The sequence below is a fragment of the Dama dama genome, chromosome 10 (assembly GCF_033118175.1).
Source record: "Dama dama isolate Ldn47 chromosome 10, ASM3311817v1, whole genome shotgun sequence".
NCBI classification, from domain to species: domain Eukaryota; kingdom Metazoa; phylum Chordata; class Mammalia; order Artiodactyla; family Cervidae; genus Dama; species Dama dama.
The window spans coordinates 28,444,242-28,472,171 of record NC_083690.1 but is presented as its reverse complement, the minus strand read 5'-3'; the positions used below and the strand labels follow the sequence as shown (position 1 = coordinate 28,472,171).

The window sequence follows — 27,930 nt, the reverse complement described above, 5'->3', positions numbered from 1 at the left end:
TGAAAATTAAGAGGATTTTTATTAACTTTTATATGTTCTTGGAGAAAACCATTCACATGTAAAAGCTTGACATTTGATATGAGATTTATTCACACTTTAACATAAATTCTTTGATCTGGGGGTCAGACATAATTTTTCATTTCAACAGGACTTTCACATGATTACAGTCACAAAATTGGCACTATTAAAAAACGAAATCAGAGCTAGACAAAGTATGCAGTTTAATGTCAATTTAAATCTCAACATGCACACCCCCCTCCCCCCATTCATGATCTTGGAAGAATCTGCTGTGAGCTTACTAAAATGCAGGTCACAGATGACTGTTTACAAAATAAAACCTCTTTTCCTAGTGCTACTCGTTTTGTTGTAGAAAAATATTACAAATAAAAATTAGTGCTATCCAAGGTGTTCATTTCAAAGTCACATATGATACACAGGTTCAAGCCATCTTTTCCTCGTGTATAAAGACATCACAATACATAAAGTGGAGACTGAATTACTGATCAACCACTTCCCCCTCAGTAATGACACATTTTACTATGCTGACATTAAAAATGAGAGTTAAGTAAAACATTTCCAGGTATTGAGTACACTTATAATTTGTTCCTAGTCTGAAACTCAGAAAAAAATGCTACAGAAACATGATGAAATTTATATTTCTTCCTGATACAAGAAATCTGTCTAAAAAATCTGTAATTATAAAACAGATTTGCTCTTTATAAAGAAATGGCTAACTTTTTTTTTCCCATGGTTAGATTCTTACTTGGAGATGACTCCAATTTTCAATTGGGCTCTCTTTTCCTGGGGGGGTGGGGGGAGGTGGCTTGGTGTTAATATTATACGGTACATTCGACAAACCTAGGGCTATTTCAGAGGACTACAGCGCACTTGTACAATCAGCCAAACTGTAACAGTTTCCTGTCTTGTGATTATGTAAATTTTAAAGAAAAGAGGTCTCTTACAAGCTATATACAGCAGTTTACATTTCAGTGTTTCTCTCTCACTGTAACACAGTTCAAGTTGATTGATGACAAGCACACCTCACATAAACTTCTGTAGGCACATCTCCATTCTGTCGCTTCACTGGAGGGGCGAGGTCTTCTGTGGGATCATGATTCTGGATTCCATTTCCTGAATAAGTGGGACTGAAAACAAGGGCCATAATCACTGGGGCTCACTGTTTTCTAAACAGATGGCAATAAATACACACTAACAAGTAGGCTGCGAGGATATTCATTCAGAAGACATGCTGCCTGAAATCAGAGTACTGGAATACTTAGGACTGGTCTCGGGCAGAAATAGACAAGCTAATGACAGATCAGCTGACATCCTATAATGTGTCATTAAAATATTCTGTCAGGAGATGTATTTCATGTGTTGGAAATCAGGACAGTCTATATTGTGAGTAAAATGGTGCTTTCTTAAAAGGTTCTTTGAATTGAATTAAAATGTATATAGAATCAAATAATCTGTATCCTGTATATAGCAACAATACACTGTACCTGTAACACCGTCAGTGCTGAGGAAACATGTCTTTGGGACCTGATGAAAGTGTAAGAATAAGCAGCAAAGCCACATACAGTTAGAGGATTTATGATATATGAACTAACAGACAAGATAATAGTTATTTTCCAGAACAAATTACTCTTTGGTCTTCCTGGTAGGGTACAGGCTTAAGTGTACCTGACGTGCATCATGAGTGTACTTATTACCTGCATTGGTAATAATGTCACTGGGTGGCATTCGGTCTGGCTGTTTTATTCTAAAAATCAAGCAACTAAGATTTCATAGTGTATGTATTATATATACACATATGAGTATACACAGATGTATAGGCTTACATGTATGTACACAGGCATACACACGTACATATGGAAAGTTTAAATATCAAAGTAATTTTCAAAATTACTTTTTAATTGCTGTATTAAATTGTAATGCTTTAGAGAATAAACAATTTTGATGAGAAAGCTTAGGAAAAATTTATTGGTATGATAAATTTTCAGAGAATACAGAAATGTACCAAAAAAAATGTAATGACGTAAAATCTACAACACAAAATTTACAACACAAAGATCTGAAAACTGTACTAGACAACATGTATACTTGAAAGAATGAATATTCTCTATTGAAAAAGTCATGTAACTATCAAAGAAAAATATGACTATTTCTCTATTCCCTCAACCTTACAATTCACCATCTGACAGCAACACATTATTTTTTTTTCAAATACACCATGAGCTTCAGGGTGAAAGAACATTAAAACAATGAGATGAGAAGAATGAAATGCTTTATGCCTATTAAGATATTACCTGTATAATATACTAGTTCTTCCCAGCCATGTTTATGCCATGCTGCATTCCGTATATCTTCCCTGGTCTGAAGATCCTTGTAAGCTTAAAAACAGCCACACAGAAGAATTAACCAAACATAATGCCCTACATTCCACTCGTACAGTGGGGGAATGACTCCACGACCCGCCATGAACACCAAAACCTGCAGGTGCTCAAGTCCCACTACTGGCCCTGTGTATCCATGGCTCTGCACCCTCGGATTCAACCAGCTGTGGGTTGCATAGGACTGTGTGTATCAACTGAAAAAGATCCATGCGGTCGAACCCTGTGTTGTTCAAGGGTCAACTGGATGTCCAGTAAGTGCTGATTCAGCTGCTCATCTTGTTTTCTCAAACAGCCTACATATCTTCCTCAACCTATGATGGGGTTACGTCCCAATAAACCCATCATAAGCTGAAAATATTGTAAATCGAAAATGCATTCAATACATCTAATCCACTAGAACATCCCAGCTGAGTCTCCCTTACCTTGTGTGTGTTATGTGTTACTCATTCAATCATGTCTGACTCTTTGTGACCCCATGGACTGTAGCCTGCCAGGCTTCTTTGTCCATGGGATTCTCCAGGCAAGAAGACTGGAGTGATTGCCATTCCCTTTTCCAGAGGATGTTCCTGACCCAAGGATCAAACCCTGGTCTCTTGTATTGCCAGCAGATTCTTTCCGTTTGAACTACAGGGAAGTCCTTCCCTACCTTAAAATGTGCTCAGAACACTCATGTTACCCTACAGCTGGGCAAAATCATCTGATGCCAAGTCTATTTCATATCAAGTGTTTAGTATCTCATGTAACTGAATACTGCACAAGAAGTGAAAACCACAGTAGTTGTGAGTGTACCGGCTCTTTACCCTTGTGACTGCGCTGCTGACTGCTGCCACCGCCCAGCATCATGAGAGAGTACCAAAAGCCTGGGGCAAAAGCACAATTCACACTTCAAGGTTTCTACTGAGCATGGATCACTTTGGCACTGTCATAAAGTTGAACAATTTAAGTTGAACCATCGTAAGTCAGGGACCATCTATATTCCATGAACTTAGTACTAAGCTGGGCTAACTGTGAGCTGGTTATTCTGAGTAGAACTGTCAGGCCATGTGGGAGAGGCAAAACAATCTGCTCTCAAGGCTTACAGTCTAGTAGATTCAAGATGTGCCTTTACCAACCACGTGAACTTCCTCATTAATTTGTTAAATCCATAACCAGAAACTGTCAGGCCACAGATAAGCAACAGGAGGTTCAATTTTACTCAGTATTTATAAGGCCCTGCAATGACCTGGGAGACTGTGTTCACGACAGTGGAGAACAAGGCGACTCCACAGGGCGAACACAGCTGACCAGGGAAAGCTCCCTGGAAGGGACAATGTGACCAAGTGGGGCTTCCAGGTTGAAACCGACATTTCATTGCCCACATGCAGGAACCGGAGAGAAAAGCCCTCCAGTGGAGGGAAGGGCTGAGGGTCAGGGTCCTGGGGGTACAATCCAGATACCTCACTGGGTGCTTTGGTTTCTGCTTCCTAATCAGGCAAGATCCTTCCAACCACTGAGCCGGGAGGGCTCCTCACTCAGTTCTAGTCCTGTTTTGGGTCTTCCTTCTCCCTGTGAGAAGACCTAACCTTGCAGGCCGAGTAATTTGACCAAAAGTTCCCCACTAGTAAGGGAGTGTAAATTGATTACATAACATTTTGAAGACACTGAAGAATAGAAGGAAAAGGAAATCCTCTACCTCTCATGACCTGGGTAAAAATGGCTAAGATCCAGGTGACAAGCAGCAGTCTTCTTCTAGGGGTCAGGTGCACCCCGCGTGCACTGTGTGGGGACTCCCCCTTGCAGTGAACACAGGTGGGAGGGGCCTGTGTTCTTTAAAAATTTTTCTTAATTAAAACAAATTTGGGCGGATAAAATATACATAAGAAAATTTACTATTTTCTTTAAAAAAAAAAAAAAATTTTTTTGCCACAGCATGCGGCATGCAAGATATTAGTTCCCTGATCAGGGATCAAACACATTCCCTTTGCAGTGGAAGTGCAGAGTCTTAATCACTGGACCACCAGGGAAGTCCCTATTGTAACTATTTTTAAATGTATAATTCAGAGGCAATAAGTACATTACATTGTGTCACTACCATTATCATCCAGGTCCAAAACTTTTTTATCAGCCCCAATTAAAACTTTATCCATTATAAACCATCTCTTCCCATTTCCCCTCTCCCCTCAACCCCTGGTACCTCCATTCTACGTTCAGTCTCTACGAATTTGCACAAACCACATTTTGTTCATCTGTTAATGGACTTTTGGGTTTGGGGAAGCTTTTAAAGATGGGAGGCACTGAGACTGTTCACATACTGAGGGAAGGAGCCCACAGATGGGGTGATGGAGCAGCTGTGGCCGCAGCAAGGCCTCGAGGGAGGAGGGGTGCTGGTGGTGGGGGTGGAAGGCCGGCATCACGTGCGAGGGTAACAGGAAGGGGAGCTCTGCCAGGGGAAGACCTGCTTTGAAGCCAGACCGGCTGACGTCTGAGGCTGGCCCAGCTCCTGCACAGCTGCGGCTGGGGTGATTTCTTTACCACGTCTGAGTCATGGTATCTCATTTCTGGTGTGTGGCTGTCAGGGCTAAAGGGAATGGTGCATAAATAACCAACACATGGAGGTGCCTGGTAAGTGTTGGTTCTCTTTCTCTAAAACAGATGGATAAGTGAGGTTAAGTTGTGGCCACCTGAGAATGCATCTCTGCACATCTCAATACTTTTTCCTATGAGGTAGGAAGTGGGCAGTGGACTTTTGGGACACTGGCTGGAGACACAAAGGAAGGTGGAGATGGGCGCTGCCTGAGAGTAGACACGAGTCTGACCTTGGCCTGGGCCAGAGTACGGGGTCCAGACCCTCCGGTCCCCGTGCTCACTCGTAGGCCGCTCTCACAGGCCCCTCCAGGCTGGGGAAGGGGAGGGGTCTGTCTCTTCAGTTTAAATCCTCTGGACAGATCATACACTAAAAAATCACAATAAAAACGACCTCATCCCTACCTCAAGCCTGTAAAGGTTAAGTTATACTTAACTGGTCTGCTTGGCAGACGTCACCTTGTCCCTGAGCCTCCAGCTGCCCCAGCAGACGCACGCCCCTGCAGCATTCGGCGGGACCAGAGAAGGCAAACCCACACCTCAGCAAATTAATACAGTTTAGGGTTTGGAAATGAGTCAGGCTTTTCATCTTTTTAACGTTAATAACCATTTACAAGTGTTCCCTGGTAGCTCAGATGGTAAAGGATCCGCCTCCAATGCCAGAGACCTGGGTTTGATCCCTGGGTCGGGAAGGTCCCCTGGAGAAGGGAATGGCTACCCACTCCAGTATTTCTTGCCCAGAGAATTCCATGGATGGAGGAGCCTGGTGGACTCCAGTCCACGGGGTCGCAAAGAGCCAGACATGACTGAGTGACACATAACTACTCACAAATGCGCCCAGAATGAGCCAAGCTGCCGCTGTGACCTGCTTCCTGCTCAGCAAGAGAGACGGACACACACAGCCACGACCATGACCACGCATGTGGTAGCAGGCTCTGGGAGCTCGGGGACAGCGACATTCAGTGGGGGATGAGGAACGTCCGAGTCAGGCCCAGAAAGGCACCAAAGAAGGTGTCAAACCAAAGGGCGTGTGGACGGGAAAGGTGTGAGAAGACGCCTCAGAGGACGACAGATCCAGACCCGAGGCAGTCAGTGGGCCCTCTTGGAGGACATCTTTCTGTGTGGAGTGTGGGACTGTCCCTGAGAGAGCTGGGGCATGTTCCGAAAGGGAGGCTCGGACACCCTGTGAAAGGCCAGCAGCACCTCTCTCAGCCCTGCCCTCACTCTCACCAGCTCACGAGCAGCTGCGCGTCTGGGGACCCTTCACTGTGGACCTCTTGTGCTGGGGGGCCTAACACCTACCTTCCATCTGCGGCATCTGGGTCAGCTGCAGTGTTCCAGGTTCCTGACCTGAGGTATGATTTACAGGCTAGGACAACTGATTCAGTAATGAATACTGAAATCCCAGGAATGTAAAAATGAAAGGGAAAAAAACATACCCCAAAGATGGTGCACCATATAGAGCTGCCCAATCTGGGAGAAGAACCCTCCAACTGCTTCATTACCATCCTGTCTGAAGCGAATGGCACGAGCCCTACGAGAAAAAACACAACGTTCAGATACCGCATTAGGTATGTTAAAAAAGTGAGTTTCCTCCATTCTCAGTGCAAGTTGTTCAGAACAAAGAATACTTTAAAAATTATTGAATGTATTCAAAAGTTATTTTAATGTACATCAGATGTCAATCTACCTTTCTGTAGCAATATTAGTCATTTTTGTAAAACATGTAGAGTAATTCGTAACTATTAAAATAAAAACAGCATGAGCTACGTGGTTGCAGTCCTGATTTTTTAAAAAATGGAGATGTCTTTATTTTATTTTGCGTGGCATGTTGGATCTTGGTTCCCTGACCAGGGATCAAACCTGCACCCCGTGCCTTGGGAGCTCAGAGTCTTTAATCATGGACCACCAGGGAAATCCCTGATGCTAACTTCTTTAACCTTACATTAGGTGTTACATGATCATAATCATCACCCAAAATTACAAACCTGATTAGTAAATTATTAAAATTAGGCAAATTACTATAGTGTGCATTTTAACCCAAAGAGGGGAAAGCCCTCCATATTCATCCATAGTGATAAATGTTTAGGATTGTTCACTTCATTCAGAATTTGTCTCATCCACTTTCTCAGTAGGCAAAGAAAACATACTTGCCTTAGCCTGGAAATAATCAGAAGCATGTACTGAAGAGAAGATCACCATCTTAAATAGTTACCTATGTGCCAAAATATAAATTGCATGCTGAACTGGGCTTTGTAAATAATTTTTTAAAATAACTGAAGAATAAACTAAGTACTTCTCTGTAGATTCCACACTGGACATGTCTCAGTAACATGGAAAAATAGAAATGAGTGATTCTATCCTGTGGGCAACTAAATTACTACATCTCAGGGGACCACCCACCAACTCCTTAATAAAATGATGTCTATAATCAAAGTGTTAGGTAGTTAGAACAGGAAAAAGAAATCCAAAATGGCGGTGGCTGAAGGACAAAGAAAGGAAAAGCCCATGAAAATGGAACAAAAGAAAATCCGAAGACTGGAGTGAGAACGTCAGGTCAAACAAACAGCCCTCTTGGCTAGCCCAATTTGCATAGGACAGGCTCAGGGGGGAAGAGACAAAATGTATAAAAGGAGGATGCCAAGACAGACTGGGACCTCTCCTTTGGGGTGGGCAGATACCTATTCTAATGAACACCCCCCAAATTAAGTTTCTGGGGATAAGTTTTCTCAGGATAGCTCTGAAGAGCCAACACAGCTTGTCAGGAATTATACTCCAAATAGATAGGAGACAGATCGCCTGATCCCTGAGCAAGGAGGGACTTGAGCCATTATGAATGAGGCGTGTTGTTTCTGGGTAAATACCTCCAGCTAAGTTGAAGAAAGTTTCACAGTTCTCAAGAAAAATATTCAGATCCTATAGGATCTCAAAGAACGAGCTGGAGAGTTCTCAGGGTGGCTACAATCTCCCTCTGGGGGATCCTTCTCCTGGCGAGGGGGAATTTGGTTGGCTAATGCCCCTACTAATCCGTTATCACCACATTGATGCTGCTTTTGATTGCTCCATGTATTATCAATTGTCTAACCCATTTTGTCTCTGCCCAGGTCAACAAGCTACAACATGCAGTGCCAGTTCAACAAAGATATATAAAACTACACCCAACCAGAGAAAATATCACTCACCCTTAGATGGACACCGCTATAAGGACTCTGAGGCTTAGATTACCAAGAGGGGGAGACCCAATGCCCCTCACCATCCCAGCTCAGCAGGAAGTAGCCAGAGAAACCTCGATGCCCCTATTCCCAAAGAATTGGGCCTCCTATCTCTTGAGGGGGGAATGTTAGGTAGTTAGAATAGGGAAAAGGAGTACAAAACAGTGGTGGCTAAAAGACAAAGAAAGGAAAAGCCCACAAAAACAGAACAAAAGAAAACCTGCAGACTTCTGGTGAAAGAAAACTTCAGGTGAAACAAACACACCCCCTTCTTAGCTAGCTCAATTTGCAAAGGGCAGGCTCAGCAGGGAGGAGACAAAAGGAGGTAAAAAATAGGAGGAAGCCAAGAGGAAGCCAAAGGAGGAAGGCCTCTCCTTTGGGGGTGGCCTGCCCTCACACCTTGAGGGTGTACTATCCTTTGTTTGCCAAATAAAACTGAGTTGTAACCAAGCTGTAACACTGGCCCACCGTTTCAAATCTTTTTTTTTTTTTCCGTTTCATATCTTTGCTGCGGCGAGACAGAACCGAGGAAATTACACACTCCCCCAACAATAGCATATAATCAAGTATGTATTTCTTAGTTTTCAAATGAAAGGGAAGGCTATCTTGTATTAGTTAGCCTTGATGATCTAAGAAGAAAAGAGTTATTAGAAAGAAAGGTTCCAGAACTGTTTTTGGAGGTAAAAAGATCTTAGAAATTATCAAGCCCAAAGCAATAAATTTCATAACTGAAGAAAAGAGAACATATATAAACTGAAAATAAAAAGTCATAGCTCTCCTGTTCCAAAGTGGCTGTGCCATTTTACATTCTCACCAGCAATGTATAAAGGCATCAATTCATTGACAACCTCATCAACACTTGTCATTCTTTTTAATTACAGCCATCCTGCGGGGTATGAACCGCTATCAATGTGGTTTACTTCGCATTTCCACAGTGACTAAGGACATCGAGCAGCTTTTCACATGTTTATCAGGCATTCATAGAGCTCCTTTGAGGAAATGTCTATTTAAATGCTTTGCCTATTAACTTTTTTTTCAAATTTATTTTACAATTTTATTTTTTATTGTGGTAGAAGGCACCTGACATTAAATTTACGTCAACTATTTCCTACTGTACAGGCCAGTGGGGCCAAGTCTATTCACACATTGTTGTGCAACACCTCTCTCCAACATTTCACCTGTAAAACTAAAACCACCCACTAGGCACCAACTCCCTTCAGCCAACCCAGGCCCTGGCAGCCACCATTCTGTTTTCTGTTTCTTTGGTTTTGACTACTTTAGAAACTTTGTATTAGTACGTGTCATTTTGTAATGGGCTCAATTTGCTTAGCACAATGTTCTCAAGGGTAACTGCATGTGGCAGGATTTCCTTCTTTGTAAAGGCTGCATAAAATTCCACTATATGTGCATGCCACATTTGTATCCATTCATCTGTTGATGGAAATTTACCTTCCTTCCACCTCTTACCTCTGTGAATGCTGTGATGAACAGTGCTGTGCAAATCTCTCTCAGAGATGCTGCTTTGAATTCTTTTGAAGTAGGATTGTTGCATCAGATGTAATGCTATTTTTAATGTTTTTAAGAAGTGCTGTATGAAAAAACATTTTCCATAATGGCTGCCCCATTTTATATTCCTACCTACATTATGCAAGGGTCCCAACTTCTCTGTATCTTTGCCAACACTTGATATTTTCTGTTCTTTTGATAATGGCCCTTCTAAAGGGTATGAGATGGTTGGCATATATTTGTGGTTTTGAATTGCATTTCTCTTGTGATCAGTGATGCTGACCATCTTTTCATCTCCTTTTTGGCTATTTGTATATCTTGGGAGAACTGCTTTTACAAGTCTTTTGCCCATTTTTAAATTGGGTCATCTTCTCATTATTGAGTTGTACGATTTCCTTACATATTTGGGATATAAGTCCTTTATCAGATATGTGATTTGCAAAATTTTCTCTCAATCTGTGACCTCTCTTTTAATTTTTAAAACTGTATCCTTTGAATCACACAAAAGTTTTTAATTTTGGTGAATTATAATTTATCAGATTTTTTCTTTTGTAGATTGTGATTTTGGTGTTTATCTAAGAACTCTTTGCCTAACTCTACGTTACAAAGATTTTCCCTTATGTTTTCTCCTGAAAATGTTATATTTTAGCTCTTACACCTAGGTCTACAATTCATTTTCAGTTAATTTTTGTATATAATATGAGGTAGGGATCTAAATTCATCTTTCTGCAAGGATATCCAACATTTCAGAACCCTTTGATGAAAGACTATCTGTCCCCATTGAATTGCCTTCGTACATTTGTCAAAAACCAATTGTTCACATAGGTGAAAATTTGTTTCTTATCTTTCAACTCTATTCCATTGACCTAAATGCTGTCTGTAGGTCAGTACCACACTGTCTTGATTACTCTAGCTTTGTAGTCAGGTTTGAAGTTGAGCAGTGAGTCCCCCAATTTTGTTCCTCTTTTTCAAGGCTGTTTTAGCTATTTTGGGGTCCTTTGCATTTTTAGAGTCTGCTGAGATTTTGACTGGGATTCTGTTGAATCTGTAGATCTACAAGATAGAAAAACTGGTATTTTGCTAATTAAACAATGAAGAAAAAATGGAAGCAGTTATATCATTGTGGTGTCCTGTTTATGTGACAAAAGCAACATTTCAGAAAAGATAATATCCAAGAAGAATATGAAATAACCTCATGTACCACTGGGGTTTTGTTTTTATAAAAAGTCCTTATCTCTTGGGAGATATATACTCACTCAAATACCCAGAGATGTAATGTTATGTTGTTTGGGATTTACTTTCAAATACTCTGGGTGGGGCATTTAGACTTGAGCAAGACTGGCCATGTGTTGATAATTACTGAAGTTAAGCAATGGGGGGAAGGAAGGGGGACTGGTGGTATTATTCTCTCTAGTTTTGTACTTGTTTGAAAAATCTCATAATACAAATATGTCAAACAAAACAACAGTCTAATATAAAATTGTGGCATGGACCCCAGATTTTATTTCTAGAATTAACACTATGGTGTAAAAGACTCTAAGACTTACAAATCTAAGACTTACAAACTCATCATTTGGTAATATACTCACCAGTAATTGCCCCATTCAATCATAGTTCCTGGCTGAAAAGAGATTTGGATTTGGTTTGTTAGTTCTATGAAGAAATATGGAAACAGCAGCATGAAAAATATCAGATAACAAGACTAACTAAGAAATTAACTTTTAATAATGTGAGATCTAACAAGTAAAAAAATGTAACAAAGCAACATTATGCACTCTGTTCATACCTATCCTACGGTGGGAGTAATAATTCTATGGCTTCATCTAAGGAGACAACCTATACATAAGGTTAAGAGTTAAGGTCATCCAGTTATAGCTATGAAAATCACAGTTAGGCCAATCATGATTAAATTGTTGGTACCTATCACACTTTATTGAGAAATTTTAGTTTTTTATTTATTAATTTTTTTGCTGTGAAGCATGTGGGATCTTGCTTCCCCGACCAGGCACTGAACCCATGCCCTGTGTAGTGGAAACACAGAGTCCTAACCAGGGAAGTCCCTACTGTGAAATTTTAAAATAATTCAATTTAATTAAACCTAACAAAGACATTCCTTGATTTTCTCCCCCCCAGTATAATACTGAATGTTAGACCACTGAGATCTACTGACATGTTTTCACTTTAACTATGCTGTTATCTGGACATTTTTTTTCAGTCATGTCCTAGCAGGGAAACATCTAGAAAGTTGTAGAAATGTTATTCCCCTTTTCTCTTACAGTGCTGTATAATGTATTCGTAATCACACGCTTATTAGTTGCTCTAGTTCAATGACAATAGATGCTATATAATGTACCTGGTGCTGCATTTTAGGTATTTTCTCTTATGTCTAAGGCTATAAAAAACAAATGTGCTTAGCAGAAGAGAAAGAATGAGAAAGAAGATTAAAAAAAAAAAGAAACAAGGGACTTCCCTGGTGGTCCAGTGGTTAAGACTCTGCTTCCAATGAAGAGGGGCATGGGTTTGATCCCTGGTCAGGGAACTAAGATCCCACATACTGCACAGCAAAAAAAAAAAAAAAGACCAAACAAACCAAAAAAGGAAATGAGGAGAAGAACTGGACAGGGGAGAAAATGAGCCAAGCACACATCACAGAACACATGCCCAGCGACTGCTCTCAACATTGGGGTGTGCGTCCTGCTGCACAAAAGAACGAGGGGACATGGTGAACTCCTACTCCAGGACTTACTCGGAGCTGGTAGGATCTGAGTTCATATATGTTCGGTCCTGACCGTGGGATGGGTTCATTCCAGAAACTGAACTCCAACAGCAGCTGATTCTTTCTCGAGAGAAGCATGTTGCTTCTTGCCTTACGGAATTCTGAAAATTCCTTTGAGTGAACAAAGGTGCTCATGAGATTTGCTAATATTTATATACAATATAAACCTACCTGAGTAACATGTATGTTCCTCCTCTAGTAGAATACTATTATAAACAGGGTCCCTTGGCTTGAGACAGTCCCAGTTCACATCTTGTTGAGTCAGCATAATGGCTCTTAGCATTCCCTTTCACTTTCAAAAGTGTCCAGGTTTAGACAAACTTCACAGTCATCTTGATTATTTAAATGACAATGGAAACAAATTTAATTTCCTATGTTTTTAGGTCATCCTGACAGTGTTTGACAGCATTTTAAGGCAGATGACATGGATACCTCAAAACATCAGATAAACTAAAAGCCATTTATATAGGGACAGGGAATCGACACACATTTTCTTCTCTAATAATGTTAAGCTGGTAGAATTTTTCCATGAACACTTTTCTATTAGTGAAGGGAGGGAAGAACAGCAAAGTCAGCCCAAGGTGAAGAATATGGGTTGGCAGTTCCTAAAGCAGGTATGTGTTAGGTAACTCAGGCTGACTGTGATGACTAGGTTAACTTACTGGCTTCAAAGGACCAGCTTATCAGTTCCAAAGTACAACTGACTTTTACAATAAGAACTGTTATTCTAATAGTATTACAACTGATGACTCTGTTCAAATACAACTGCAAGAAACCAAATAATAAAATCTTTGCTACCGAAAACTAACAGTTTGCTTACAAAAACTGATGCTAGGAAAGAGTCATTTAATTCTGTACTAACATCTACTATATCAATAGTCTGAATAAGCAAACATTTTTCAAAATCATTACCTGATTTTCTTTGAGTTTACTCATCACCTCTGTGAGGGCTGGATAGCCTCCTTCATACCTCCAAAGGTGAACTGAAATATATTTTAAAAGATAACATTTAGACTTGTATGATACTCTGATCTTGAAAATATTCCAGATATGCTTAGTGTTAATACAGTACAAAACTGTAATGTGTGTTGGCCTGAGTTATACCGTAAAGTTTCCATCATAGATTGAAATGTGAAAAATGATCAAAAAGGAGTTTTTGCGGTGATTTACTGAGAAACTACTTCAACCATGACACTAGATCAAGACTTGGAAAGCTTTGATTATAAAAACAAGCACTAAGTTGAAAGTCATTTAAGTGATGACTTAAAGGCTTAAGGAGCAAGTGTTTATCCCAAAGACGGCTGCTTCCTACCAGCTTGATCCTGCTCTCCGTACCACGTGTTCCAGGTCCCCACCAAGGTACAAGGGTAATGCTTGTCTTCATGAATCTTTGGCAACACCTCTTGACTTCAAGAGAAGAAAGAGCAACACTAATTAAACAAGCAACAAAATTACATCAGGTGGATAACACACGGTCAATAATAGGAAAAGGTCATCTACTCTGTCTTCTGACAACTGACCTCAGGATATGTTTATGATGCAACAAACTACAGAATTACGTTTTTAGCTGAATTCTGTTATAAAACTCTAATGGCCCAGTTATCAAATGCTTAGGTGACTGATAACCCAGCTATCTAGAACAGTGGTAAGTAACTCAAGTAGATTGATAAAAATGATAAAGAAGAGCCAAAGGTCCCCGAATCCCACAACTATGAGACTATTATTCACCATTTCAGGAGAAAAAAGCACTTAGGAATGGTGATATGTATAAAAGCTAAGTTCTGGTGGTTCCAAAGACAGGACGGATGAGAGTAATGGGAAAAGAACGTGCGAGAAAGAGACAAAAGTAATGTTGAGGATGGGGGAGATGACAGAAGCGGCCTGAGAGGCAGAGGAAGCAGGGGCAGAGATGGGCGGGCTTTAAGGAAGAAGATGAAGCTGAAACACAACAGAGTCTGGAAGCACCTCCACCCCACCGATCCCAAAGGGCATCCATGGTGCAGGAGAATCCAAACAAAAGACACAACATGAAGTACAAATTGGTTTCTACCCAATTCAACCAGCTAAGGGGATGTGAAAGGATGTGAAAGGTATCGCAGAATCCCACACTGGAAACAGCGCCCAGGCTGTTGCTGTCCATCACACGTGGTCATGGCAGGGTGTTACGCGAGCAGAGGTGGCAGGGCCTCACCCCACAGAAACCCTCCCACAGGACAGACTTTAATGGGCAGGGAAAGACAAAGGGAAGAGGCATAGCTGAATCATACCAAGAGGAAAGCTAAAACCTGCATGCCTTATTGAGTAGAAAAATTAAGACGAAAAAGTACAATACAGATCCAACAATGGGTGCAAAAAGATACCAAGGGTCAGAAATGGAACCTGTTCAGATTATTTGCTGACATCAGGTGATGTTAAGCTAGTGATCATCACTCGATGTTGGGGCCCTAAGATGGGGTGGATGTGACTAGTTAATGGAGAGAAGCTCTGGTCTTATGTCTAACTAACTGAAAACTCAAATGTCTTTCTGACCAAGTACAATGACCAAACCATGTATTATTTTTTGAAGGGTAGCATTTACTTTTAAAATTAAGACCAGATATTAAATCTATTTGATATGTGACCCATGAATGTTCAGAAGTAACATGGGATTGATGGAAATTGGGAAAGATGGATTATGTTAGGGAAACGGAAGTGGGTTTTCTTTTTGCCATAAGACATAAGCAGGAAGTAAAGAACCCAGCACTGAAGCAAGTGTGGCTGACGGAAGCCTGCACAGATGACCGACGTGAATCGAGGCTGTTAGGTAGGTAACCCTAGCACCCAGAACTGGATGGGCTGGGCAGAACCTCATTACTGGAGCCCCTAAAAACCAGGCAGGTGTTAAGTCTTTATGTACTGGAAACAGGTTGCTGCTGAAAGTTCCAGAGAAAAGGAAAACAGGATGAAGGAGAAAACAGAACTCAAGCAGACCAATTTGACAAACTTTTGGGTAATGGATTGCAGTGGGCTGGGGGGAGGGGAGGTTTGAGGTACTGGTGCAGCTTCAAGCCCAGGAAGGCAGTCAGAAAGGGCTACTTGGAAATGGGCCTCAACCGGCCTGGAGAGGGAAACAAGCAAAGAGAAGCAAAATGCATGTCAAATGAAGATGCCCAGCCCTTAGTGATGGACTGGTCACAGAAAACTAAGGCAAGAGTCAAATAAAACCACAGTTGAGTGTCACACATGGGGAAGCAGGAGGAGCAGAGTGATTCTACATTTTGAGTTTGAAGTGAGAACAAGACTTTCAAATAGAAACATGAGTAGATGGGCAGGAATCTGAGACAGGAGATGAACTGATAAAAAAAATAGAACAGGAAAGATAATCCGGGGAAATATAAGCATACAGAAAATTTTCATCTTATGAAAAGAGGTTTAGAGAAAAACCATCTGCTTTGTTTTAGGTTATTTTTTAAATAAAGAGAACAGTGCCGAGGTGAGCAAGAAACTACCCTAATGTTACCTTTTGAGACCCACCTCCAAAAACAAAACAACAAAAGATTTTTTTGCTTCTGAAAGTTAGGCTGATTCTGGTAACAAAATCATTTTCTTTCTCATGAAAGCAGTAGATATGAATGGTTTTTAAAAAGCACTTTTAAATCATGTTTGCAGACAACTGATCATTGAACTGCTATTTCTATTAACTTAAGAGCTGGTACACTTAATTCTCTTTGGCCTTAAAGTTTACAAATTCTATAAGAGTATATGGATTTCACATCACTCTAAGAATCTGCTGAATGGATTTGAACCCAGGCAGATGGAAGACTGAAAGAAATGGCAGCTCTACTGAAATCATACAGGGCTCTTACATTGCAGGGGTACTTAGGCGTAAAACTGGAAATAGGGGCAGTCCCAGGGATGTGCAATCTAACTCTTAATGTTCAGAGCTGTCCAGAGATGGAGCATATGAATGTATTTAAGAACAGTGTCAGGAAGGGCTCCAGAAAGGACTCAAGCACTGGATGAGTAGCTGGACTGGACAGACTAGCAAGGTTCCTTCCAACCTGAAAGTCTAGTAACATTCCAAAGTCTGACAGTCTATGCAGACTTCGGTGAACCAGTGCTTAAAATCAGAATGCCCTTGGTAACCCCACACAGAGCTCAACTTAAGAGCCTCTCAATGTTCGGCTTTAAGAAGAGGCATGAAAGATCTCGTTCTGCTATCAAGGGTTAGTGCAACCAACAAATATTAAAATCATTACTTTTCCCCAAGTAAAGGATAGTTTGGTATACACACCAAATTTTGTTGTATGCTTCTAGGCATTCCGGTTTAACATTGTGAACTGAAACAAAAGAAAATTCAACGATAAACTTATGAACCAAGGGAAAAACGTTAACTATGAAGATAGCAAACCTAGGACTCACACTGTAATTTGTACAGACTGCTGGTTTCCTTTTTGGCTAGGAGATTAGAGTGAGCATCTTTCCTTGGGTCAACTTTCCGGACAAACAAGGATTTTAACCAGCTGTCCTCTCGAGGTCTGTTATTGGAAGATGTCAATTTCCTACGGAATCACAAATGCAAAAATCTGAGTTTAATCAGAGGTACAAAGATGTCAGGGTCTTTGGGTGGCAGTGCGTGGCACACTGTTTTCATAAACTCATCAATCTGTCAGCAAACACGCCCTGGGCACACATTTGAAGCCCTGTTCTAGAACTTGAGATATCATGTGTCCACTTTCCGCGCCAACAGCGTGCACTCTGAACGCAGGAGCAAAGTGTGAGAAAAGGAACTTCAGCAATCCTCGGAGAATCCTCACGTGCATCTCCATGAGTCCCGCTGTGTTCTTCCCTCCTCCGAGGAAAATTTTCAACATAGGAAAAACATACATGGAAACGGAGAACAGTCAAATTCACAGAGAAAGAAAGTAGACCAGTAGGCTCCAGGGGCAGAGGAGAGAATGGGGAGGTATTAATGGGTGAGGAAGATGACAAGGTTCTGCAGGTAGGTAACAGTGATGATTATACAACAATGCGAATATACTTAATGCCACTGAACTGTACTCTTAAAAATGGCAAATGTTTTATGTAATTTACCACAATAAAAATGGTGAAAAGGAATATATGGAGAAAGTGACATGAATTCCTTCCTTAAAAAAATTATTTTACCCCTAGAGTCAATTTTAACTTACAAAAACCTAAGAATATAAACCTCATTAACATATAAATGACTTGCTAATTTTCATCTTATAACTGAACTTCTACTGTACACACTGTTGGAGTGATGATTAATCTGACTGAACTAACAAGCAACATTTTACCAGTGAAATTTGGGCTGAGTGTTTAACTCCCATATGCTTGCAAGTGGGATCACAAATTTGTGTGACTTCCCTAGAGGGCAGTGTGACATTTATCTACAGCAAAATGCAAACTGTGTAGGCCTTTTGGCCTAAGGGCTGCACTTGCAGTTATGTCCGAAGGGCAGCTATATTTAGACAAGTGCACACAGTTGAATGCAGGAGAACATTCCTTACTGCCTTCCAGTTTGTTCCTGGTAAAGGCAATCTGGACTCCATTAATGGGGACTGGTCAGATCAAACAAGGCAGATCCAAAATCAGGATAGAATGCAGTCATTAAAAAGAATGAGGCACACACCCACACACACTGACATGTTGGTATCTGAGTTCCGTGGAGAAAGCAGGCCCAGAACAGTGCCATAAATACACACACAAAGTGAAATGCTAATAGTGAGGACATCCAGGCTATGTGACTGGGCTTGGGGTGTGAGGAGTGAGTTTTCCTTTTCACTGTCTAACCTTCTGCACTCTGTGAATTTTCCACATACATATATTATTTTTATACTTAACATTAGCTAAAATATCTAAAAGTGCATGTTTACAAACTCCTTTATGGGTAAGCTAGATAGGTATATATAACCTGAGAAAAGATTTTAAAAATTAAAGCCTGGTAGGGACTTCCCTTGTGGTCCAGTGGCTAAGACTCTGCTGCACCTCAAATGCAGGGGCTGCAGGTTCAGTCCCTGGTCGGGGAACTAAGACCCCACATGTTGCATGGCGTGGCAAAAAAAAAAAAAAAAAATGAATGAATGAATTACAATTCACATATCACATAGAATTCTACTCTTCCATTGAGTGGAAGAGCCAGACACGTAAGTTCAAAACCAGACAAAATTAACCCAAGATGTTAGAAGTCAGGGTAGTGTTACCCTTGATGGAGCTCACTGAAAGGGACACAAGAAGGGCGTTGAGGGCTTGTAATGTCCTGTATCTTGACGTGGGTGCTAGTTACACAGTTGTGTTTATATTGAGGGAAATTCATCAAGCTATAAATCTAGAATTTGTGTACTTTCTTGACTGTATGCTATACTTCAGTAACAATTTTTAAGTTAAAAGGGCAAGTATTTTAAATAAAATAACACATATAGGATCTTAGTTCCCTCACCAGGAATTGAACCCACACCCCCTGTGCTGGAAGAGAAAGTCTCAACCACTGAGCCAGGGAAGTACCTCTCTTGTATATTTTTAAGTACACATTTAACCCCTAGTAAACACACTTAAAACATGTAGGACAGTACCTGATTAATGGTCAGAGATTTAAAAATTATTTTTAAAACTACTTTAAAAAACTAAAAAAAGTTATATATAAAAACTATTAGATCTTTGAAAGTTGCTCAGTTGTGTGACTCCTTGCAACCCATGGACTACAGTCCATGGAGTTCTCCAGGCCAGAATACTGGAGTGGGCAGCCTTTCCCTTCTCCAGAGGATCTTCCCAACCCAGGGATCGAACCCAGGTCTCCCGCATTGTGGGTGGATTCTTTACCAGCTGAACCACAAGGGAAGCCCAAGAATATTGGAGTGGGTAGCCTATCCCTTCTCCAGCAGATCTTCCTGACCTAGGAATTGAACCCGGGTCTCCCGCACTGCGGATTCTTTACCAATTGAGCTATCAGGGAAGCCCTTAAGTATTAGCCCTTTAGCAAAAATCAAAATCATATGGTATTTATCTCTGTTTTCAATTCATTCTTTAATTACATAAACTAATTCTGAAGATGGCAGTTCTCCAATGAATCATGGTAAAATTCATTTCAATAACAATAAAAACATTTTGTCAGTTTGTTTGAAGTATTTTCCTTTTTTTTTTTTGGCCCTACCCCATGGCTTGTGGGATCTTAATTCCCCAACCAGGGACTGAATCCAGGTCCTCTGCAGTGAAAGCACTGAGTCCTAACCACTGTTCTATCAGGGAAGTCCCGTGTTTAAAGTATTTTAAACACACCACATTTTAGGATACTGGGTTAAATAATATCACGAAGCAAAATGGCAGGCATATAAAATTAGTGATATGCAAAGTAGAAAGTTTTAAGATTTGTGAGCAGGACTTTGTATAGTTCCTTGAGTTTTAGTTTTAGATTTCAAATTTACTAAACAGAAACTGTGTTTAAAAATATGTTTTGGTTAAATAAATTTTAAGACTTTAGGAATAACAATTATGAAAAACTAGGAAAGAGATACAATGGAAGTTTCTGAAAACATCGGTACTAAGGAACTTCATTAAGAAGTAACTCACCAAGGTAAGCACTACTCACAGTTCTTAATGAATCCTTCCAGAAGTACATAGACAAGCATAAGCCACATGCACACATATCGCTATTTAACTCCTAGTGTATTTAATGCTTTGTAAAATAAGAGCATAATAAAGAATTATTGACAGGCTAAATCTGGAGGGGAAAAAAATTCTGAAGTAATTCTTCCCTTCCTCTTTAGAATTTAAGGGGATTACAAGTTAATAAGCACATACTTCCTGTCAAGCTCTGGACAATTTGTCTATGTCTTCTCATTTAATCCCCAGAACAATCTAGCAAGGTAGGTTACTATTGCATTTGAAGGACTGGACCCCAGAAGTTACTATTACTCAACCTGAGCTAAGAAGCAACAAGATAAAAAAATATGAACCCAGATCTAACTATAAAGTTCAAAATATTTTCACTGATAAGGGACACCTCACCCACATGGATCTCCCCAAGTAAGCATTTGTTCCAGATTTTTAACACCAAAGGGATTTACTTTAGGATGGGTAAGATGAAGTAAGGGTTATGACAACACTTTGTAAACTAAGATTAACGTAAGAAACAGTCAACATCACGGGACACACATAAGAACCCACATGCTGTTTACTTGTCAAAGTTGGGTAGCAATTGTCTTGACAAATGAAAGGCAGTGTGACTCAGCGTTAGTGCCAAATGACTCTTGACCTCTGAAATCTTTCGAGTGGCAGGTGACTGAAGCTGCCCCGGGTGCCCAGTCCACCTCACTGAACCATGGCAATGGGCTGAAGGAGCCATGCCAACAGCCATTGGCACTGCAAGGCCTGGGCTGGGCTGGCTCTTTACTGAGAGCAACAAACAGTGATCAGCTGTTTTTACACCATCATATACGTGTTGGGTGGTACTTTACGTGGGGTAGGGGGCAGCATATCCAACAAAACATCTTCTTTTATTAATTTACTATTACTATTTCTTTTGACTAAGCTACAGGGCTTGTGGGATTTTTTTTTAGACCCTGGACCAGAGATTGGAACCTGGGCCCTTGGCAGTGAGAGATCAGAGTCCTAACCACTGGATTTCCAGGGAATTCCCCCAAACACTAGATTTTAAACCGAATAAGCATTGAGGGCCTGGCTCAGTGGATACAGAGATGAACAGATGCTGAGTCTGCCCAGTCTCAGGGGAAAAGCCTATCAGTAAACAGACAGAGCGGTCATGGACACCGTGGACTCACAGGCACTGCGGGAACTCGAGGGAGTGACCTGTCTTGGCCTTGGCCGGCAAGGAGCCGGAGGGACTTCGGGTCAGAGACTCCGGCTCCGTCTTGGAGGACAGGCAAGACAGGTGCATGAAGCTGCTGATAATTCCAGTCATAGGAACAACGTGTCCAGGGGTATGGAGTCGTGAAGCCATGTGGCGTATTTCTGGAACAGCAAAGTGTTCAGGAAGGCAAGAGAACACGGTGGGAGGACACCGAGGGGGACAATGGGAGGGCAAGGTGGGGCGGTGACGGGGAGGGCTGGGCTCCCACGCACCAGCCTGGCAGCTGGACTCTATCCTATACGTGGGGCAATGCCAGCAAGTTTTCAGAAAAGATCTAGGAGTAAAAAGCAGCCTGGCAGTGGTGAGGCGGGTGGGCGGCAGGAAGAAAGGCATGGAGCATGGCTCCTGGCAGGGTATGCGCCCAGCAGGACCGGGCATTCAATACTCGCTGGACAGACCGAAGGATGATCCTGGGTTCAGATGATGACAAGGGATGAAGCGCAATGAATACATTCAACAGATACTCCTGGGAATTCCCTGGCAGTCCGGTGGTTTGGACTCTGTTCACTGCTAAGGGCCTGGGTTCAATCCCTGTTCAGGAACTAAGATCCCACAAGCTGCATGGCATGGCAAAAAATTTAAAAAAACAAAAACAAAAACCCAACCAAACAAAAACCCAACAAAACAAAAGAAAAAACTCCTGAGGAGAAGAGGAGGAGACTCGGGTCCTGATTAGGTGTGGAAGACAGTTTTGGGTTCAGTTGGAGCAAATCACAGAAGGGAAATACATTTAACGTGGAGACCATGGGATGAGGCAGCAGTGGTGCAAAGGGCTTTGGTCACCTCATCACCAGGCGTTTACTGATGGCGCACTGCACGTGCCAGGCTGAGGAACAAACCCGGCCCCGACTTCACAGAGCTTGCTGTGCCATGGAAGCAGGCAGACAGAAGTAATCACGGTGCAAAGCAGCAGGAAGGAGCCCCTCCGTGGAGATGGAGGTGGTGGGTGTAGCAGCGGTGGCGGAAGGTCGGCCTCACGGAGACGTGGACCAACTCTCTGGGGAGACACTTGTTGAGGTCCGGACTTGGAAGACGGGGAGCAGTCTGTCAGGTTGCTGCCGGTGGGAGGAAGGACATTCTCGGAAGCAGAACTCTACCTGCTGCCAAAGCCAGGAGTGTGTGAATATGGCAGGGGTGAGGGGGAGAGGGGAGGCCGAAGGACCGGATCCAGAGAAGAGTTCTGCCTTAAAGGGGGAGCTATCGGAATCCCTCCCCACCACCCAACGCCCCCCCCGCCCCCCGGAATCCCAGTGAATCTGTCTTCACTGTGGCTGCTAGAGAGAGCTGTCCCCAACATTTCATTCTGAAAAACTTCAAACACAGAAATGAAAGAACAGTACAATAAAGACCTCTATGCCCTTCATCTAGATGGAAAAATGACGACTATTTTATCCTTCTGAGTCTTTATGTGTATTTTGTTTATTTTTACCAAACCATATGAAACCAGAGTGCAGACATTATACTACTCCATCCTTCAATACTTCGGCACACAGCTCCTAAGATCAAGGACAAACTGAATCTCTAATAATATCACATCTAAGGAAAACAGTAATCCTATAATATCTAATACCTACTTCATATTAAAATATCCCCAATGGTTCCTAAAATGTTGTTTACAACTTTTCTTGGTGGAGGTGGGATGGAAGGGAAGAGGAATGAGGACCCGGGCAAGGTTGACATCATAGAGATCTTTCTAGCAAGAGACGGTCCTGCCCAGAGTTCTCCAGCTGCCCCCTCACCAATGGCTTCACGTCCACACTCTTCACAGGAACCTAGCCAAGAGCTGCGCAGAGTTGAGCTAGGGGCATGTTCCTGCAGAGGCAGAGTCAAGACATGCCGGAGGCAGAATTAACAGGTCTGGCACCTGACTAGATGGGCGGGAGCAGCGGGGGAAGGGCATGGGGAAGATCTTCTGGTTTCTGGCCTGGGGCACTCCGTGGAAGATGTTCCCTTAGTGGGGAAAGTGAGCCCAGAAGGAGCAAGCAGGATTAGCAGGAGGAAGATGAGTTAAGTTTCTGCGCCTGGTCATTTCCAGGGCCTGGGGGAAAGTTCAGTAAGCAGCTGAGCAGGGGACCTGGCACTGAGCAGCGCTAAGATGTGTGTGGCAAACAGGCCTCCCAGGAACATTTCCGCCGTCCCCCTGAAACCACTCTTGCAAGGTCATCCACAACACCCCTGCTGGTAAGCGGTTTTCTTCTGTCATCCTAACCTTTTACCAGCATCTGGCACAGCTGACCCACTCTCTCTTTGCAATACCTCCTGCCCGGGCACTGACCCATAACAATGACCTCACAGCTGCCCCCTCTGGCCCTCTTGCTGCCTCTCCTTCCAGCGTCCGGCCTGTAAATGACCAGATGTCCCAGGGTCTGTTTCTCAGCTCTTTTCTATCCACACTCCTCAAGCAATTGCACCCATTCCTATAGTTTAAAAGAGCATTTTATTATGAAAAATGTCAATCAAAGAGTACACTGAAACCCATGGATCTATTAACGTTTTGGATTCCTATATGCTCACGACTCTCAAATATGGTTCAGACATCTCGCGGAGGAGTCAGACAGCTCCAGAAGGCCAACTGCCTACTGGGCCTTTTTGTCTGAATAGCTCACAGCCATCTCTAGCGTCACCAGGTTCAGAACTGCCCTGGACCCCCCCTCCCCTCCCTGTATCTGGGTCCTTCCTTCTCTGAATGACCAGCAGTCTCCCAGATGGCAAGTACCTGTGTGCCTTATTCACTGATGTCTCCCTGGCATGCAGTGGGCACGCTCACCATGGGAACAGCTGGCTCTCGGTGAACGGCACCAGGATCTGCCCAGTTGACCATCATCCTGATGTGGTCCCCTTTTCAAAGTCTGACTGATCTTTTAAAAATATAGATCAGATGACGTCATACTCGAGTGTATACCTTTAAATGTTTCCCATGGCTCTCAGGATAAAAATCCAAGCTCTCAAAATGGCTTGTAAGGCCTGGAATTATCCATCCCTGAGCCTGGCCACCTGTTCCCTGTCTTCACTGCTGCTCCTAAATTTTTCTGGGGTTTCCCAGCATGCTCTACTATTCCCATTTGGGGCCTTCAAGGCCACTGATCCTTCAGGTCTCAGTCTAATGTCACCTTCTTAAAGAGGCCTTCCATGACTTTGGCTGGGAGGTTCCCTGAGTTTCCCCCAGGGCACCTACCTCATTCTGTACATCTACAAGGGTTTTCACCACGGCTTCCTGGGGAAAGCAACCTGCGCTATTATGCTCAAGTCAACAGAGCCTCAATGACATTGTATACATTCAGTATTTGATAGAATCAATGAATTCACTGGGTCTGGACTGAGTCCTTTCCAGTGGAGGAAAAAGTCCTGACGCTGGGAAAGACTAAAGGCAAAAAGAGAAGGGGCAGCAAAAGATGAGATGATTATATAGCATCACTGGCTCAATGGACGTGAATCTGAGCAAACCCCAGGAGACAGTGAAGGACTGGTGCGTGGTGTGCTGCGTCCATGGGCTTGCAAAGAGCTGGATGGGACTGAATGACAATACTGAGTCCTGAAGATCAGAACACCAACAGTTAAGGCAGACTAGAGCCCAGGAAAGAGTCAGAAGGTACTGGGGACCCTGGATAAAGACACAGACTGCAGTGTCAAGGGCACTGGTCCCACCAGGAAGTGGGGGTACCAGGTCCACTTCTCCAGTTTACGAGCTTAAAGGGATCTTGGGCACTTTAGGTGAACACTGTCAGTGTCAGCTGTCTTTTTAGTCAAGAATAAAATATCAATTTCACGGGCTTTTATCACTTGTGTGAAAAAAGCAACAGGAGATACTAAATAACAGAATAAAGATAAAAGGAGGCCGACTTGGTGGTCAACTTGGAAACAATATCAAACTGTGAAACATAACTTGAGCATGAGCCCCAGGAAGGGTACTGGGCCTGAAGCCTGACAAACTTGGGGTCAAATGCCTTTTCCAGCCACGTGTCTCAAGTTCTCTGAGGTTCCTTCTCCTCTCTAAAATGCAAATCCTATTACTTCTTAAGATTGTTACAGGATTACGTTAAGTAAACCATATCAGAATCAAGCTGGCCCGCATTAACAACAGGTAGCTAGCTCCTTCCCTCTTTCATTTTTAAGTGTCAATTGTATTTTCTACGGGCTCATTGTTTAATCAAAAAACAAAAACATAAACGTTCAAAGTACCTAACAGAAAGACACCGAGTCAGCAAATTGACGTGCAACTTCGTAAGGGCTTTGCTTTTTCAATTTGGGAAGATGGGGAATGGCGATGTCAGGGATGGATTCAGAAAACGGAACACTGAATCTAATGAGGTTAGAAAAAAAAGTTTAAACATGAACCCCACGCCGACTCAGTGCTGATAACTGTCCATACTTTTCGGTCCGCTACCTACTTTTAAATACCCGTCTTCACTACCACTCCCTTGACCTGCACTGAGGGCTCACCCCGGACGATGCGTTATTTTATTTTCTTCCTCCCAACAACCCAGGACGTGAGGGTGTCTCTACTGCCATGTGCGATGCTGACACTGAGGCTTCGCGCGGGCGAGCAGCAGTCTCGGGCGGTCCGGCCGGAGCCCCGCGGGCCAAGTTCAAGGCCTGCAGCCTCAGCCACGCGCCCGCCGCTCGGCCACCGCTCCGGGTCGCGCCGGGTCAAGGTCCCCCAGGCCGGGCCGGCTCGGCGCGCGGACGTGGCTTCGGCGCCGAGCGTCGTTCTCGCTATGACCTTGAGCCCGGCCGGCCGGACAGGCGCTCGGACCCCGCCGAGGCTCCGGCTCGCCCCGCTGCGCCGACCGCGGCCCCGGTCCCGCCGCCCCGCAGCCCGGGCGGCCCGGCCCCGTGGGGAACGCGGCCGGGGCGGAGACCCGCGCCGGGGACCCCGCGCCCTCCGCCCCGCAGCGGCCCCTCCCCGGCCGCTCCCGGAAAGGGCGGCGCTGCTCACCGGAGCCCGGGCAGGAGGCTGCCGGGGCTGGCCTGCCGCAGGAAGCCGCTGGCTGAGGCCGCTCCGCTGGCGCGCAGCACTCGCGCCGCCATCTTGCTCCGGCGCCTCGGCTCCCACCGCCCGGGCCGCCGCTGACGCCGCCGCCGCCTCCGCCGCCACGGCCGCCGCGACCCCTCCCCCGGCCGGGCCCGCCGAGGCGGGGGCGGGGCAGGGCGGGGCGGGGCGCGCGACCGCTGCCGTGCGGGGGCGCGGCCGCCAGGGGGCGCTGTGCGGCCACAGTGGGTCCCAGCGCCGAGGTCCCGCGACTGCGAGAAAGGAGCGGGAAACCGGAGGAACAGATTTTGACTTTAAGCGCCAGCGAAAGGAGTTTGGTGCGCAGCACAGGTTGTGCCAAAGGAACAAGGGCCAGGCTTGTACGTACGTGGAGAGATCCACAAGGAGAGAGTAACACGATTCCTGGAGGAATCCAGGGCCTGGGGGGCGAAGCTGGGAGGCAGGCTTCTCCCCGGATAACTTGTTTTGGACTTCGCACCATGTAAATATATTGACTTTCAAAAATAAAATACGCTTTATTTTTATTTATTTATTCTATTTAAATTATTTATTTTACTTTACAACATTGTATTGGTTTTGCCATGCATTGACTTGAATCCGCCATGGGTGTACATGTGTTCCCCATCCTGAACGCCCCTCCCAACTCACTCCCCATCCCATCCCTCTGGGTCATCCCAGTGCATCAGCCCCGAGCATCCTGTATCATGCATTGAACCTGGACAGGCGATTCGTTTCACATATAATTTACATGTTTCAATGCCCTTAGCCAGGACATGGAAGCAACCTAGATGCCCATCAGGAGACGAATGGATAAGAAAGCTGTGGTACATATACACAATGGAATATTACCTAGCCATTAAAAAGAATACATTTGAATCAGTTCTAATGAGGAGGATGAAACTGGAGCCTATTATACAGAGTGAAGTAAGCCAGAAAGAAAAACACCAATAGAGTATACTAACGCATATATATGGAATTTAGAAAGATGGTAATGATAACCCTGTATGCGAGCTAGCAGGAGGGACACAGATGTATAGAACAGTCTTTCGGACTCTGTGGGAGAGGGCGAGGGCTGGATGATATGGGAGAATGGCATTGAAACATGTAAAATACACTTTAATAGAAACATCCTGGGTGGAAGCATAATGAGGTTCTCTCATGGTCTCAGAACTCCGATGTTCCTGTTGATCTCAGCACCGGTGGCCCCATCCTCGCCTGCAAGCAGTCCCAGTCAAGTGAGGCAGGGTGTGAAATGATGGAGTGTCAAGTGTTGAGATGGAGAGAAGGGAACTGGGACGGGAAAGCATGTAACCTGCTCTGGTGCCTGGGGAGGGGAACATAGACCCTGGTGTGCTGGCAGGATAGCTCAGTCCCAAGGGAAGGAGGTGACCTGTGCAAGGAGGTAGGACAACTCCGCCTGGCCAAGGACACAACTTAAAGGCACGGGCCAGTATGGCACTGTATGAGGAAAATGTATCCTGCGGAAAGATAAGAGCCACAGCTATACTCATGAAACTGCAACCAAGACAAGGTGGGCGGAGAGCGAGCTAGATGGTAGTTCTCTGGGAGCTCCCCAGCCGCCAGGGGGAGCATTTTGAGGCCAGCTGGAGTCTCAGAAGAGG

General features: G+C 43.6%; 1 protein-coding gene across 2 annotated transcripts; it reads right to left on the bottom strand.

Annotated features, from left to right (window-relative positions):
• Window positions 1-26,414, bottom strand: NIPSNAP2 (nipsnap homolog 2). 2 transcript variants are annotated; one of them, XM_061153324.1, is made up of 10 exons: window positions 26,255-26,413; window positions 16,854-16,993; window positions 16,726-16,771; window positions 13,765-13,859; window positions 13,365-13,435; window positions 12,423-12,563; window positions 11,266-11,297; window positions 6,398-6,492; window positions 2,310-2,393; window positions 1-1,145 (listed from the first exon to the last, which is right to left on the bottom strand). In XM_061153324.1, the coding sequence occupies exons 1-10, from the start codon at window positions 26,344-26,346 to the stop codon at window positions 1,081-1,083; spliced, it is 861 nt and encodes a 286-aa protein (XP_061009307.1). In that variant the 5' UTR covers window positions 26,347-26,413; the 3' UTR covers window positions 1-1,080. The 2 variants fall into 2 exon arrangements, with proteins under 2 accessions (XP_061009307.1, XP_061009309.1); XM_061153326.1 differs by lacking the exons at window positions 13,365-13,435; window positions 16,726-16,771 and having other exon boundaries at window positions 26,255-26,414.
• Between the last annotated feature and the right edge of the window lie 1,516 nt (window positions 26,415-27,930).

Excerpts from the sequence above, each read along its gene's own strand:
- NIPSNAP2 (XM_061153324.1), bottom strand. The coding sequence starts at position 26,346 with ATGGCGGCGCGAGTGCTGCGCGCCAGCGGAGCGGCCTCAGCCAGCGGC. Across the intron at positions 13,860-16,725 it reads GAAGCATACAACAAAATTTG|TCAAGAGGTGTTGCCAAAGA; the intron begins GTGTGTATACCA and ends CTTCTCTTGAAG. Across the intron at positions 6,493-11,265 it reads ATTGAATGGGGCAATTACTG|GGCTCGTGCCATTCGCTTCA; the intron begins GTGAGTATATTA and ends TTTTTCTCGTAG.